The following is a 15,966-nucleotide window of genomic DNA, read 5'->3' on the forward strand; positions in this document are numbered from 1 at the left end:
AGCCTCCCAAAGTGCTGGGATTACAGGTGTGAGCCACTGCGCCTGGCCCATCTGTGTTCGAATCTTACCTAGTATGCATTAGAACATAAAATCAAGTCAACATAAAATTAAGTCTAAAATTTTTACTTCGCTATTTTGAAGGTTTGGAGTATACTGTTTTCTCTTTTAACATAATTTTTCTTTTCATGTGCCTAGAAAAATACATTTTTATGTCATCATCTTCACCCTTGAATGTCAAATACAAGTGGGTGCTTGCCAAGTTGAAGCAATCAAAGCCACAGCTTAGAAGTTTTGAAATTGTTAAGGGATTTTCCAGCCAGAATTATAACTCTTTTCTTTTTTTTAAGAGGGTCTTACTGTGTCAATCGGACTGGAGTGCAGTAGTCCAATCATAGCTCACTGTAGCTTCTAATCCCTGGGCTCAGGCAATCCTCCTGCCTCAGCCTTCCAAGTAGCTGGGACTACAGGTGCGTGCCACCACACCTGGCTAATTTTTTATGTTTTAATTTTTTTTTTGTAGAGACAAGAGCTTGCTATATTGCCCGGGCTGGGCTTGAACTCCTGGGCTCAAGCAATCCTCCTGCCTTCCTCCCAAAGCATTGAGTTTACAGGTGTAAGCCACTGTGCTTAGCCTACAAGTATTTTCTAACTGGGATAAAAGAAAAAGTATTTTATATACTTGCAAACGAATCCCTCCTCTATCTACCACCACTACCGACTACTACACCAAAACCAACTCACCAACCAACCAACCAACCAACCAACATGTGAAAGCAGATACAATACCGCCCACGTCATTGTGGTGTCACCATTTCTACAATAAAATGAGAGGAAAAAAGGGCAAACAATGTGTTTTTCATAAAGCTATGTTTATTCAATTTAAATGACAATCTTTATTCTGAGATTACATTCTTCCTAATTTTAGGGGCTAAAATATATTTTCTTTTACATAATGATGCTGATAGCAGATGGTTATTTGTTTTTGCTTGTTTGTTTTTGTTTTATGTCCTTAGCTGGCAAAATTAAAAGCCAGAAACTAAGGCCCCATTTTTTCTTTTTTTTAATACAAATCTACAGGTGCTTAAAACTCAGAGCTTAGGAACCACAGCCTAGGTAAAGGCCAATCTTCTTGTTGCATATTTCACAGTATTGAATTCTTTCTTGGTGAGTTCCCCGTACAAGTTATGAAGCAGGATAAAAGTCAGCCTTATATTAAGTCATTGTAAATATGGCCTTAATTTCAATCACCAAATAAATGTATTTTTGTTGTATACCATGGTTACAGCATGTTTTATTAAAACTAATTATATCAGCACCTACCTACAGAGTATCAATTTAAAAATTATAATGCCATTTTTATGAAGTCATTACTTTCATAGGACTAGCCTGTGTCACATGTGTGATCAATATTGGTTAAATGCAGAAACAAAGAAGACTGGGTGTCCAAGCAAGCCACTTTTCTGGGTCAGGGTTTCAGTGGTACCATAGATGGGTGCCAGTCTCAATGTGCACTTTGGCCCATTTATCTTTATAAATCATACCATATAGCTTTGATATTTACATACATTTAAACTGAGAAGAAATATGCGTTATAAGAAAGCGTAGTTTGGTGGGTTTCATGTGTCAGAAATAACTCCATATTCACAATTATTTTCACGTCATTAGCTACCCTTGATAAAGAACAATTCCATATAAATGTACAAACTGGAAGATAATTTTATAAAACCTTAAAGAGATCTTTGTAAATTGCAGTGTGTCTGCTTATAAACAAATCAAATCAATCTCCATTTCTTCAAAGTGTCAAACACAAAAGAGTAGCTGGACATTGGTTTTTATAATCAGCTTCAGAGAAAATACAGGAATAATGGTCAATGGCACTTTGAAGCAGATAAAACTGCCGAGTTTTATGTTTGAGTCTATCATTCTGTGATTTGCTATAATAGTATTTCTTCCTATTAGCTGTTCTCAACAATATTAGTTCTATATTCATTTGATACGAGCATTTATATTAAACTTCAAAATTACCTCTGGTAGTATCCAGAATATATGTCAGAAACCCCTAAAAGCAACTTCTGTTTTTCTCTTAGTTAAGATAACATTTAGTCACGTTAATAACTATTGAAATGACAACTTCAGATTTTCAAAATCAGTAGGGTGCCTTGCAGTGAACGTGCATATGCTGGAGCATCTGGCCAAGTTACAATGCAGTTATCAATGCTTAGTTCTTCTTGATTTTCTTCAGATAGTGAGCCCGTGTAGCCTTGTTCATATTCATGGCTATTTTCAAATAAATCCAAGAAGGCAGGTTTGAGATTATCCATCCCTAGGGAAACAATGCAAGAGATACGTAATTATAGCCTACAATTTGGGCTAAATTGAAGCATATGATTTAACATTTTATTATAGTGTTGTTTTTATTTAGAGGTAGATTGTAAAGTTCTTGGGTATACAACCATTATGATTATAACAGGACATAGATGTCTTGTTACTATGGCTGGACAATGTATATATGCTAATCCTGTAACTCAATGGGAAAGAAACCCCAAGCCAGAAAGTACTGATTTGCGACTCAAACAATCTACCTACCATAAGAACATGGATCAGGTATCCATTGGTTCGGGATTGCAGGCCGACTGTTTTAATTGCAGACTTCACAAATGTCTCCGGAGTGGGCTTATCCAAAGTTGGCTTTCGGATTTTAGCCAGTTTTGTAGCTACGAAGTATGGCAGGACACTCTAGAAAGGTAACACCCGCCCCAGAAAACATGCCATTGATTAGTCAGGCCACAAACTCAGAATGTACAGGGGTGCTTGACTGCTTTTAGTGGCAGAAACATCTGTATCTTTACAGAGAGAGAAGAAAAGAGAAGTGGCTATCTAAAGCCAACTTGATAGAACATATGATACCATAAAGCAAATTGTAACAAACCAATCTCTCCATAAAACAGAGTTTGAGACCAGAGAAAGTATTAAAAATAAGCAGAAATCTACCTTTTTGAATCTTTAGAAAGGAAAGCATTAAATAATCTAGATAGCACAGATTCAGGATAGGATATTTTTTCCACTTAGTAAACTGAACATTGAGACAGAACCACCAAGTAGGAGATGTTTGATACTTTACTCTCCTAACGGGATAATACCAACTTTCTCTATAATTCATGGCTAATTAAGTTTGTTCTATCAGCTTTGATCCTTCTTAAACAGACATCTTATTTTCTCAGCCTTGCATTACTACTTTTCTTCCCTAGTTTCTCACCATTCTACTTCTGAGTTTTATGAAGAATTTTATTGATATAAAAGACAGAACCACCTCCCCTTTTCTTCTTTTTTAGAGGGAACACAGTCTAACAATATGGAAACCATTTGAGTAACTAAAAGACACCTGACTGGATGGGTGTGGGGTGACAAATCTGGACACGACCTTTAGAGGAACTTCAATAATGTTAGGTTCTTTATTGCTTATGCTTTCTGCATTTTGGATGTGATTCAACACAGAGTATAAGGAAACCTTGTTATAACAAGTCCTGAGTCATGATACAAGAGATCCTTCCATAGTTTGAAATAACCTGGGCATGGTAGTTCAACAAAGGGTGAATGTATTGTTTATCTCACATGTGTGAAGTATCATTGCAATGATACTTCTTTTCTTTTTTCTTTTCTTTCTTTCTTTTTTCTTTTTTTTTTTTTTTTGGCAGGGTTTTGCTTGTTGCTTAGGCTGGAGTGTGGTGACACGATCATAGCTCACTGCAGCCTTGACCTCTTGGGCTCAAGTGATCCTCCGGTCTCAGCCTTCTGAGTAGCTGGGACCACGGGCGTGCACCTCCATGCCCAGCTAATTTTAAATTTGTTTGTAGAAGGTGGCGGGCGCCTGTAGTCCCAGCTACTCGGGAGGCTGAGGCAGGAGAATGGCGTGAACCCGGGAGGCGGAGCTTGCAGTGAGCTGAGATCCGGCCACTGCACTCCAGCCCGGGTGACAGAGCGAGACTCCGTCTCAAAAAAAAAAAAAAAATAAATAAATAAATAAATAAATAAATAAATAAATAAATTTGTTTGTAGAGACAAAGTTTCAACATGTTGCCCAGGCTGGTCTCAAACTTCTGGGCTCATGTGGTCCTCCCACCTCAGCCTCCCCAAGTGTTGGGATGACAGGCGTGAGCTACCACACCTGGCCCAATGACACTTCTATTAAAGAAAAGGAATGGTTCTAACACATGGTGGTCAAAATCTTAAAAGTTCAATCAAATTGAGATCTGTTCCATTCTATGGATTTGCTTCATGCTGAGACCTAGAAAGAGTGGTCTCATATCTCTGGATTTTTGTGTATGTGTGTGCTTTGCATTTTTCCCACTCCAAAGTGTAAGTCAAGGAATGCAACCCACTCTCCTTGACAGGTTAGATGAAACCTCAGCCTCCCCATTAGAACCAAGAACCCCAGATGGAGTGCTGTCACTCTCCATCTTTCTGTTTCCCTGTCCCTGCAGGCATGAACTCATACTAAGTAAACTAATTTCACTGAAGTACTTCAATATTTGAGCCAACTTTGATTAGGTAACTTTTGATTTCTGAGAATTTGTTTATTGGGATTATCACTATACATTTATCCCTCACTTAGCAAAAAAAATTTTTTTTTGTCAAATCTTTTAAGAACCATTTTGCCACAAGGATATAGTCTATGAGAGCACATGCTATGGTGAGATCTCAGACTCAGACCGAGTAGGAAATGCAGAGTTCAATGAGGCTCTCACAATGGGTCAGTAAAGAAAAGGTTATTCCCCAGAGCAAAGCTGAGTAGTAAGGAAAAAACGAGTATATGCAAATACTCTGGTCTCACATAATGAAGGAACATAAGCAAACCATTTCTCATTTCTATGTGTTAGGTTTAAAGGTCACAAAATAGTGAAGATTTAAAAAAAAATCCCAAATATAGATCGCAAGCCTGCTAAAGGTATTGTAAGATTTTAAGCTTCTAGAGGTAGAGATGGTCCAATCATTACACTTCTCAATTGCATTATAATTCTTTGTTCCTTTCTTCCATCCTTTCTGCCATCTTCTTCCCTCCCTTCATAGGTACATGGTATAAATTGGACTTCTTTGATCTTGTAGGAGAACTAAGTTGCACTGCCTGACGGAACCACTTGGTGGTGCCACAAGTTAACTCTTCATGCAGCTAAACCACAGAGATAGTCTAGAGAACCCCCAGATCAAGGGGTGGGGACAAGAGAAGCATACTCAGGAATTCCAAGTTGGGTTATGTTTTTCCAGCTAAGAAATGTAAATTCTTTTCTAGAAAGGATATTTATTTCCACAATGGTTTAAAATCAAGGCAGTTAACAGTTATGGCCTAGTGGAGGGTTCAAAGATGAAACAGCATTTGAGCTAAGTCTTAAATGAAGTGCAAGAATTTGCCTGATTGTAAACAAATAAGGGAACAGCAGGAGCCAAGAAACGGAGCCACAGAAGAGCATGATGTTTTTCAGGGAACTGCATAGCTCAGGATGGTTCAAATGCTGGAAATGTGTGAAGAGTGGCAGGAGGGAGGCAAAACGGTACAGAAAACTGAATCCATTCACCAGGCTGTGTATCCATTTCTAGAACACAAACTCCATGAAGACTTGGTCATATTCACCACTATATTTTTAATGCTTTAGAACAGTACTTGGTACATAGCAGGGACACAATTAATATCTATTGAATGAGTTGGCAAAAGACACTTCATTATGGACAGCACTGAAGAAGAGTACTGGGGTCTCTTTCCACTGCTATGATCCAGAAAATTAATTACACCAAGAAGTTGATAATATGAACATTCGAGCCAAAATTTTAGAATTTCTGAAGCATATATAAGACCACCTATCTAAACAGGCATACTTATTGCTACTTGCCAACGATTTAAAAATAAATATTCCAAGTTATGTGAAGGTAAAGAAATATCTTAGATATCAAAAAGCCATCTAGGTACACCCTTAAACTGTTAAATAAAGCCCAAAAAGTGGCTGGGCGCGGCGTCTCACGCCTGTAATCCCAGCACTTTGGGAGCCCGAGGCGGGCGGATCATGAGGTCAGGAGACCATCCTGGCTAACACGGTGAAACCCCATCTCTACTAAAAATACAAAAAATTAGCTGAGTGTGGTGGTGGGCACCTGTAGTCTCAGCTACTCAGGAGGCTGAGGCAGGAGAATGGCATGAACTCAGGAGGCGGAGCTGGCAGTGAGCAGAGATCACGCCACTGCACTCTAGCTTGGGCGACAGAGCGAGACTCCGTCTCAAAAAAAAGAAAAAAAAAAAAAGAAAGAAAGAAAAAACCCCAACAAGTGATAATTAATTGATTTATTCTGCTTACTCAGGAAAACATTATGGGAAACAGGTCAAGAAGATACTCATACTTTTATAGGAAACTGTGGGCAGAACACATTTTTCAAGTTGCTCAAGCTCAACAATTTCCCATTACAAATACTGCCAGCTCAGAAACAACCTGACCTTGAGAGCTGCAGGTGTGGGCAAGTATCCTGGTCTTCAGATTTAGAATTCCCAAATGGCAAATAATTAATTAGGCCATAAAGCATAGCTGTTGGTGCTTCCTTGCTTAGCCTATTTAAAAAAATAAAAATAAAAAAAAATAAAATCACTGGAGACAACTTGGTATCTTTTTTTTTTTTTTGAGATGGAGTCTCGCTCTGTCGCCCAGGCTGGAATGCAATGGCGCCATCTCGGTTCACTGCAACCTCTACCTCCCTGGTTCAAGCAATTCCCCTGCCTCAGTCTCCCAAGTAGCTGGGATTACAGGGGCCTGCCACCACACCCAGCTAATTTTGTATCTTTAGTAGAAACGGGGTTTCTCCATGTTGGTCAGGCTGGTCTTGAACTCCTGACTTTAGGTGATCTGCCTGCCTCGGCCTCCCAAAGTGCTGGGATTACAGGCGTGAACCACCACACCCAGGCCCGACAACTTGGTATCTTTTTTCTCACCCACTGGAGAAGCTTGCTTAGATAACTGGACTTCATAGTACAATTCAGGGGTGCTTGATTCAGAAGAGGAATGCTTATGGCCATGGAGTAGTGGAAAGAAAGATGCCTGAAACTGCATGGCAGTATTCAAGAATCAGGGATTGAACCTTGGAACTTAACATGGTAGGGCATCTTTCAGGTGTCATCATCTGTGTACTAAACATGCTTTTCAACGGAAAAATGACCAGAATATCACAAGACAATGACTTGGGAAAATGTAAACCCAGAAGACACCAGGGTCTAATATATTTGCACAGTATGAGATTTCAGACATGGTGTCACATCTGCCTTTACTGAGCATTAAATTCAACCGTGTAGCCAGCACACACTCTTAAGGCAGAAGCTGGGGCTCCTATGAAGAATATTAGGAAAACTTCTTTGCCTGAAATCTGTGTATTCATCTACTATTTCAGGTTCTGGTATACAAAAACCTAAATAATTATACACCTATATTCTAGTTTTGGAGTGTGTATTACTTTACTTGCAGAGCATGAAATTAGCTTTTCCACATAAAGGCCCTTGATTATCTACTTGGCAGAAACCCTTAGACTTTCTAGAAATTTCAGGAAAAAGGAATCGTTCTGATGGTACAGAGATCCCTGGTTACACAGCAATGAAAAGAGGCCCTGTAATAACAATACATATAAATCTTAGCATCAAAATCCAAAATGAAGGAGTTCAAAATATGGTGCTCTACACAAAGATCCTTGATAAATGTTGGCTGATAATCTTGTAAATAACCTACCTCCAAAGATGTGGAATTTGTATGTTAACGTTCAAGGAACAAAAAGAAAAACAGTGTAATCTCACAAAAGGCATTCACTTAACACTAAACTATTTCCTGAGCACCTACTAGAACAATGTTTTAGGCAATGGGAACTTAATGAATAAAATTCATTGTGAATAAAAACAGAGTCCCTCATCTTACAGAGCTTACATTTCAGTAGGGGGATATAGACCACAAACAAATAATAATAACAAAAAGGTGTACAGTATTGGCAGGCGATGATAAAAAAGGAAGATGAAAAAAATACCTGGGTAAAAGCTGATAGAGGCTGAGCCTGCAGATGGGTTCTCAAGAAAGGCCCCTTTGATGTGGTGACTTATAACCAAAGATCTGAACAGAGACGGAGTTGGCCAAAAGGATATCTGGGTGAAGAGCCTTTGAGACTGAAGGCACAAGTGCAAGGCCCTGAAGTGAAGGCGTCCTCAAGGTATTTCCAGAACCGCAAGGAAGTAGGAAGGCGGGGAGGGAATATGATAACGTGGAAGTTTGAAATCAGAACATTGAGGGTCATAAGAACTCATGGTTTCATTGTGAAAGAGATGAGAAGCCATGGGAGAATTTTTAGCATAGCAGTGAAGTAACTGGATTTTTTTTTTTCTTTTTTTCTTTTTTTTTTTCTGAGACAGTCTCGCTCTGTCACCCAGGCTGGAGTGCAGTGGTGCGATCTTGGCTCACTGCAACCTCCACCTCCTGGGCTCAAGCCATCGTCCCACCTCAGCCTCCCAAGTAGCAAGGACCCACAGGCACACACCACCATGCCTGGCTAATTTTTGTATTTTTTGTAGAGACAGGGTTTCACCATGTTGCCCAGACTGGTCTTGAACTCAGTGAGCCCAAGCAATCTATACGTCTCAGCCTCCCAAAGTGTTGAGATGACAGGTGTGAGCCACTGTGCCCAGCTGGATTTTATTTTAAAGAGATCACTCTGGCTGCTATAAGTAGACTGTAGGGGCTGTTAAACCACAATGGGTGTAGGACGGCCAGATAGTAAGATACTGCAAAATGTCCAGGACAAGCTATGATGGTGGCTCAGATAGAGTGGTAGCAGCGGAGGTCATGAGAAGTAGTCAAATCGTGGGTATGCTGCAAGGATTTCCTAAAGGATTAAGTCTGGGATGTGAAAACAGAGGTGGTAGGGTAATAGGAAAAAAAAAAAAATCAGCACTGGTTAAAATCAGACCAACTTGGATTCGAATTCCAGCTTGACCACTTACTAGTTGTGTGATCTTGAGCAAAACACTCAATGACTGAGCAACACCTCTTTGCAGACGGAGTTACTCACACCAAGACTGGTACATTCTCTACACTTCCCCATGTTCTTGAACATATCACTCTTTTTTAGTTTCTTCTCGAGAACATATCACTCTATACAATTGTCTTATTCGTGGATTTGTTTAATGTCTGTCTCCCTCCCGATAAATGTAAATTCAACCACAGCAGAGGCTCTGTCTGTCTTTTGCCAGATTATTCGGTGCTTTCTAAATATTTCTTGACTGAAGACATGTGGAACATGATATATACCTCTAGTTTGGACTTACTGTGGGTATAATGTGTTTAATATCTGTTTTTTCTCTGTGTGCCTTCAGGACAGGGACTGGGTCTTATTTACCTTTGTTTCCTAGATGTCTAGCCAACGACCTGGTAAAAGCAGGCACAAGCTGTTTGATAAACTAAACTGACCTTAAGCAAGTTTCAAGACTCCTCTTTATTTTCATTTTTTTGAGACAAAGTCTCATTCTGTTGCCCAGGCTAGAGTGCAGGGGTGCGATCTCAGCTCACAGAAACCTCTGCCTCCCAGGTTAAAGCAATTTTTGTACCTCAGCCCCCTAGAGTAGCTGGGTTTATAGGCACGCACCACCACACCTGGCTAATTTTTTTTTTTTTTGGGAGAGATGGGTTTCGTCATGTTGGCCAGGCTGGCCTTGAACTCCTGACTTCAAGTGATCCACCTGCCTCGGCCTCCCAAAGTGCTGGGATTACACGTGTGAGCCCTCGCGCCCAGCACAGGACTCCTGTTGATCCTGTTTCCTATTTGTAAAATGGGACTAGGTTAATATCTGTGTAAAATGAGAAAACAAAGGTGAAAACACGGGCATATTGCAGATATCCAATAAATATAAGTCTCTTTCCTCTCTTCTTCACTCTTATATATCATTTCCCAGCTTGGAGTGTTTTTATCTCATATCATTTATCCCACTTGCTAGAAGGGGAGATTAAGGTGTAAAGTAATGAAGCAACTTTCTGTAGGTCAGATGATCACCAGGTGTTGAAGGCAGAACTCAAACCTTGGTCCACCGACTCCAAGCTCAGTGTCCTTTCTTCTCTGCCTCTAGGCACACTGATGACCAATGCAATTTTCATAAAACCACAGCCTGGACTGAGGACACTGTGACCATGCTTTAGCTGTGACTTTTCATCTTGAAATGATGAAATATACAGGCAGGGCTTCAGGGATTCTTTAGCATCAAAAATCTCTTTATGAGGCAGGTTTGTGAAGAAACATCACTGATGCTATATCTAGGGGAAATTTTGATAAGGGCCAAAATATTTGCACGGTTTTAGGTCTCCCCACAGATTGCTTCTTAGTGCAAGGGAAATAATGGTAATTATATGGCAGAGGAGTTGGGTAACACCTGGAGTGGGGGGGTCAGAAACATGGCCACCAATGAGCGGATGGATCTCGTGTGTCTCCCCGCATGAGGCCCTGAGGACACAACATCACATACATATGTGATATTTTGGCCGGGAAAGCATAACCCGAATCTTGCTTTTGGGTTTCTCTAAGGAAGCATCAAAGAAACCCCAAATGAGGAATGTATAATTAAAAAGGAGGAATACTGTACTCTTAAAAAAGTCACTGTCATAAAACATAAAGGTTTTAGATATATCCCAGGTTAAAGGAAACAAAAGAGACGGGACAACTAAATATAACACCTGATCATAGATTGCATTCTTTAGTGGAGGAAGAGGACAGGATGAAGAATATTATAAGACCAAAAATTGGGCACAAATAATACATTAGATAAAATTATTGTATCACTGTTAAATCTGAGTTGATAGGGGTATTGTGGTTATATATGAGAATATCCTTATCTGGTTGGGTGTGGTGGCTCACACCTGTAATCGCAGCACTTTGGGAAGCCAAGGCAGGAGAATCACTTGAGCTCAGGAGTTTGAGACCAGCCTGGGTGACAAAGTGAGACCCTGTCTCAACGAAAAATGCTAGGCTTGGTGGCATATGCCTGGGGTCCTAGCCACTCGGGAGGCTGAGGTGGGAGGATCAGTTGAACCTGGGAGGTCAAGGCTCTAGTGAGCCGTGATAGCTCCACTACACTCCAGCCTGGGTGACAGAGTGAGAACCTGTCAAACAACAAACAACTCCTTATTTTTCAGAAGTACACACTCAAGAATTTAGAATTGGAGGACCATAATGTTTGCACTTACTCTCCAACGATAAAACAAATGTGGTAAAATGTTAACAGTAAGTAAATCTAAGCAAAGGGCATCAGAGTTTTGTCTGCACTATTTTTATTCTTGTAACTTTTCTGTAGACTTGAAATTATTTCCAAATAATTTTTTTAAACCAGAAGGCTTATGAAAATTTTGCAGAATAAGAGTTCAAGAGGTATAGTTTTACGATTTAGTCTTAGTCTTAGCTACTTCCTGCTTGCTCAGTATTAACTGGTAGTCAGTACAGCGTAGACAGAAGCAGCCCAGGGCTAGGGCCCACTACCTAGCCAGTCAAATTGCTTATAATAATTTTGTCTTTTGAAAGACACAAGTGTCTTTTCTTTTGACTGGACTTTAATTATAAGGTAATGAGAACAAACAGTCCTCATCAACAGACTACACTTATGATAAGGTTTCCTTGAGAATGTGCTTCTCATCCTCTGTTCAAAATCAAATAGTCTCTCAGGCCCATCATTCACCTCCAGGGCATTTACATCACTTCTTGTTGTTATTGTGTTTTTGCATTTCCAGGAAATGATTATATAATGGCAAATCTGAATTCTTGAAGGCAATTTTAAATTATCTTATAAAATTATGGGAAAGAAGTTAAGAAGTTGAAGGAAAGATGGGGAGAGAAATGCAAAAGAAAACTATTAAGAAGTAATAGGAAACAATCTAGAATTTGAACAATATACCCTCTTCCTTCCCCAAAAGAGCAATCCGATGTACATTCACATGGAGGTAGACCTAAAAAGATAGCGTTCTTTGCAAGGATTAGAAAAAAAACGGAAACATAGCCACACAGCATTGGACTAGAAGTCATTCTGATAAACAGGCTGAAATTTCATGCACAACCAGAGTTTTCTGTGATGCCATGGAAAAGGCAGGTCTCCCGTTTACCACAAACAACAAGTGCCACCAGCAAGACTGTCTCCTCTCACATTCTCACAACTTGTTTCCCTCAAAGATCTTTTCTCCAGATTTCCCACCTAGTAATCTGGTGGGACTAGAAGCTACTGTAAAAACACATTAGCATTTGTCTTCTGAAATATTTTATTTTGATGAACTTTTGTTTTTCTCTAATAATGAATTATAAACAGTCATTTCAGCCGTCATTGTGTTTTGTCACATGAATTCATTCAAGGTTTAAACTCTGAATGAATTTGATGAAAAAATAAAGACTCAAATGGTTGTGAGGGAAGGCACAGTCGTCATTCTGTGTGAATACATCAGAATGTTGAAGAAGAATAGAAAGAGAACCTCTTATTAATTCTGATCAAAGGGGCAAAAAAAAAAATGTAGTCTAAATGAAGCTCAGAGTTAAAAATGATTGGCTTTTCTTTGGTGGTGTTTTATGCCCACAAATTTTTTGGACTAGGAGTATTTATCAGCTGATTCTGCCTTGTACTCCAGCCCACACATGTTTCCTGGGTGATCTTATTAAAATACAAATCAGATAATGTTGCTTTCCTTCCTAGTCCTCCAGTGGCTGCCCATAGGGTTTAGGATTAAATTTGAACTCCACAAGGCCATCTCCTTTCTTGCCACTCCATCGTCCTCCCCCACGTTCAGGCCAGAGTGGTCATCCCAGTGTCTAGTACATGCTCTGCCCTCTGAAATGCTCATGACTGTTTCCTCTGTTGGCAACCCTTCCCCAACTCCTCTCCAGTTCTACTCACCATATCTTCTCCCAGCCCCATTTGCACCTGAGCCCTACGGCCCCTGTCCCTCTCTTAAGGCTTGGGCCACAGTTTGCCTGCCCTGGAAATCTTTCTCTCAGCCCTTTGGTGCATTTGGTTAGGCCTGCTTCTTACAGCGTCTGGTCACTCTGCTTATAGGTCAATCACCAACGGACCTTTTTAGGATTCCTGCCTAGTCACAATAGGTGTTTACAAACTATTCAGTTAATAGCGTGATTACAATTAGATTCATCAGAAAGAAAATGGTATACCATTGCATGGCATGTGATACCTTCCCACGAATACCTTCTCATGGAATGTAATAGCTTCTCACGAATGTTTTACTGGTTTCCTTGTCACTAAAATACAACATATTCTACATAGAACATTGGCGTTACTAACATTAAAACGACTGGTGTCAAGGAAAGAAGAAAAAGAGAGTACAGTAATTTTGTATAAAATCCAGGATTCTCGAAAACATGTCCTTCTGAATGAAACCTATACATATGGGAAGCTGCAAGCCGGAAATAACGCCAAGTGGCTATGACCTCTAAGGTTCCCTAGGATAAAAGCTCAGGTCAGGGTTTAGAGGAAGCAGGCTCTTAGTTGATCTTGGAAGATGAGGAAACAGTCATCCCTGCTTCCTCTCATTACCATTCTATCTCACAGTAGGTGATTCAGCTCCCACCAGTATCTACTCAATAAAAAGGTTTAGAAGCTACATCTACATGACATTTAGGCCCATCTTGATGGTCTACAGGCATAAAGGAGGAAATGGAACTAACCAACCAACCACCTTCTGGTTCTATCACTCCCTGAGCACAGATGGATCCAGAAAGTATTCAGTGCTGACCTACAGGCCTGCAGCAAGTAGTCCAGTGTTTAAGGACAAAGGCTTTAGTGCCAAATAGACCCAGATTTGAGTACCAGTTCAACACGGGCAAGTGGCTTACCCTCTCTAAGCCCCAATTTCTGCAATCAAAAATAATAATACTCATCATCACACCATCATATGGGATTGTTATGAGATACAGTGAAATGATACATATAAAAGTGTTTAGCACTGTACCTGAAAAGTATCCACTCAAATATTCACTATTATTATTTTGATCGATCATTTGGGGCTTCAGGGTACAAAAAGTGAAATACTTGCCTCACAGGAACGGAAGCCACAGTAAACACCAGACATGCATAGAGGTGGGGTAGCTGATGGGCAGGAGCAGGAAAGAGGTACAAATTGCAGCTTCTCCCAAGACATTTTTAAAAACTGCCTGAGCACAGAAATATTATTTCTTTCAATTGAAGAATGGCTAATTTGAAATTGCCACCCATTAAAACTCCTATATTTGCTTTCTCTCATATTTTGTATTTTCACAGCATTGTATCTGCTGGCTACATAATAAACTCAAAAGTATATAAAAATTAACTCAAAATGGATCAAAGAACTAGAACTAGAAAACTCCTACAGGAAAACAGGGGGAAAGCTTCCTGACACTGGATTTGGCAAGCATTTCTTGGATTTGACACCAAAAGCCCCAGCAACAAAAGAAAAAAACAGATAAACTGGACTACATCAAAATTAAAAACTTTTGTGAATAAAAAGGCATTATGCAGACTAAAGACAAAATAAAATGGCAACTCATGAAATGGGAGAAAATCTTTGCAAATCGTGTATCTAATAAGGGGACAACATCCAGAATATATAGATCATTTCTACAACACAATGACAAGAAACCAAACAACATGATTTTATTAAACTTAGGCAAAGGACTGGAATAGACATTTCTTCAAAGGTGATATGCAAATGACCAAATAAGCTCATGAAAAAATGCTCAATATCACTAATCATCAGGGAAAAACAAATCAAAACCACAATGAGATACCACTTCATATCCGTTATGATGTCTATTACAAAAACCAAACAAAATAGAAAATAACAAGTGTTAGTGAAGATGTGGAGAAACTGGAACCCTGCACACTGCCAGTGGAAGTGTAAACTGGTGCAGCTGACATGGAAAATGGCAAAGTTCTTCAAAAAATTTAAAACAGAATTACCATATGACCCAGCAATTCCACTTCTGTATACATATACAAAAGAACTGAAAACAGAGTTTGCAAGAGATATTTGTAAACCCATGCTCATATTAGCATTATTTACAATACCCAATAGGTGGAAACAACCCAGATGCCCGCTGACAGGTAAATGGATAAGCAAAATGTGGTCTATATACAATAGCATTTTATTCGGCCTTGAAAAGGAAGAAAATTCTGACACATACTTCAACGTGTTGAACTTAAACCTTGAAGACATGCTAAGTGAAATAATCCAGTCACAAAAGATCAAATACTGTATGATTCCACCCATATGAGGTACTAAGCGTAGTCAAATTTATAGAGATGGAAAATCAACCAGTGGTTGCCAGGGGCCGGAGGGAAGGGGAAATGGGGAGTTCATGTTTGATGGGTACACAGTTTCAGTTTTGGAAGACGAAAAAAGTTCTGGAGATGGATGGTGGCAGTGGTTGCACAATATGTGAATGGACTTAATGCCACTGAACTGCATGTTAAAAATGATGAAAATAGTAAATTTTATGTTTATTTTACCACAATTAAAAAAGAGAGAGATGCTGATAGTCTTGGTCTCTCAAAATAAAACCCTAAGAACTAAAAAATATGCTTCAGCTATTTATACTATGTTTAGTTCTACTTTAAGTATCCCTACTTGGAAATTCTAGGGGATAATTTTTTAAAAATCGAGACAAGTGCATAAAGGAAAAAGAAACCATGTTTTTAATGGTGTGCTAATGTCACATTCAGTTACTTAGGAATATGATTTTTTTGTTGTTGTTGCCAAGACAGCAACAGTTGCTGTTGGAAACCACACAAAAACAGGGATACTTAAGTGAAACAAACTCCACTCACCTGCACAAAGATGCCCTTGCTCCTATACTCCTCATGGAGGCACTGAGAGAAGAAATCTACAAAAGTCTGGGAGGGGAGTGGGAGTGAGAAGAAAACACACACATTACATCAATCTGCCTGAT

General features: G+C 39.5%; 1 protein-coding gene across 1 annotated transcript in view; it reads right to left on the minus strand.

Annotated features, from left to right (window-relative positions):
• Positions 1 to 852: 852 nt before the first annotated feature.
• HSD17B12 (hydroxysteroid 17-beta dehydrogenase 12) overlaps positions 853 to 15,966 on the minus strand; it is a 167,666-nt gene continuing 152,552 nt past the window's right edge. Inside the window, exons 9-11 of the mRNA XM_028833499.2 lie at positions 15,845 to 15,910; positions 2,587 to 2,736; positions 853 to 2,323 (exon numbers count right to left, since the gene is read on the minus strand). Coding sequence (XP_028689332.2) covers positions 2,219 to 2,323; positions 2,587 to 2,736; positions 15,845 to 15,910 — 321 coding nt within the window. The 3' untranslated portion in view covers positions 853 to 2,218. The remainder of the gene's footprint in view (positions 2,324 to 2,586; positions 2,737 to 15,844; positions 15,911 to 15,966) is intronic.

The sequence above is a fragment of the Macaca mulatta genome, chromosome 14, assembly GCF_049350105.2.
Source record: "Macaca mulatta isolate MMU2019108-1 chromosome 14, T2T-MMU8v2.0, whole genome shotgun sequence".
Classification (NCBI taxonomy): domain Eukaryota; kingdom Metazoa; phylum Chordata; class Mammalia; order Primates; family Cercopithecidae; genus Macaca; species Macaca mulatta.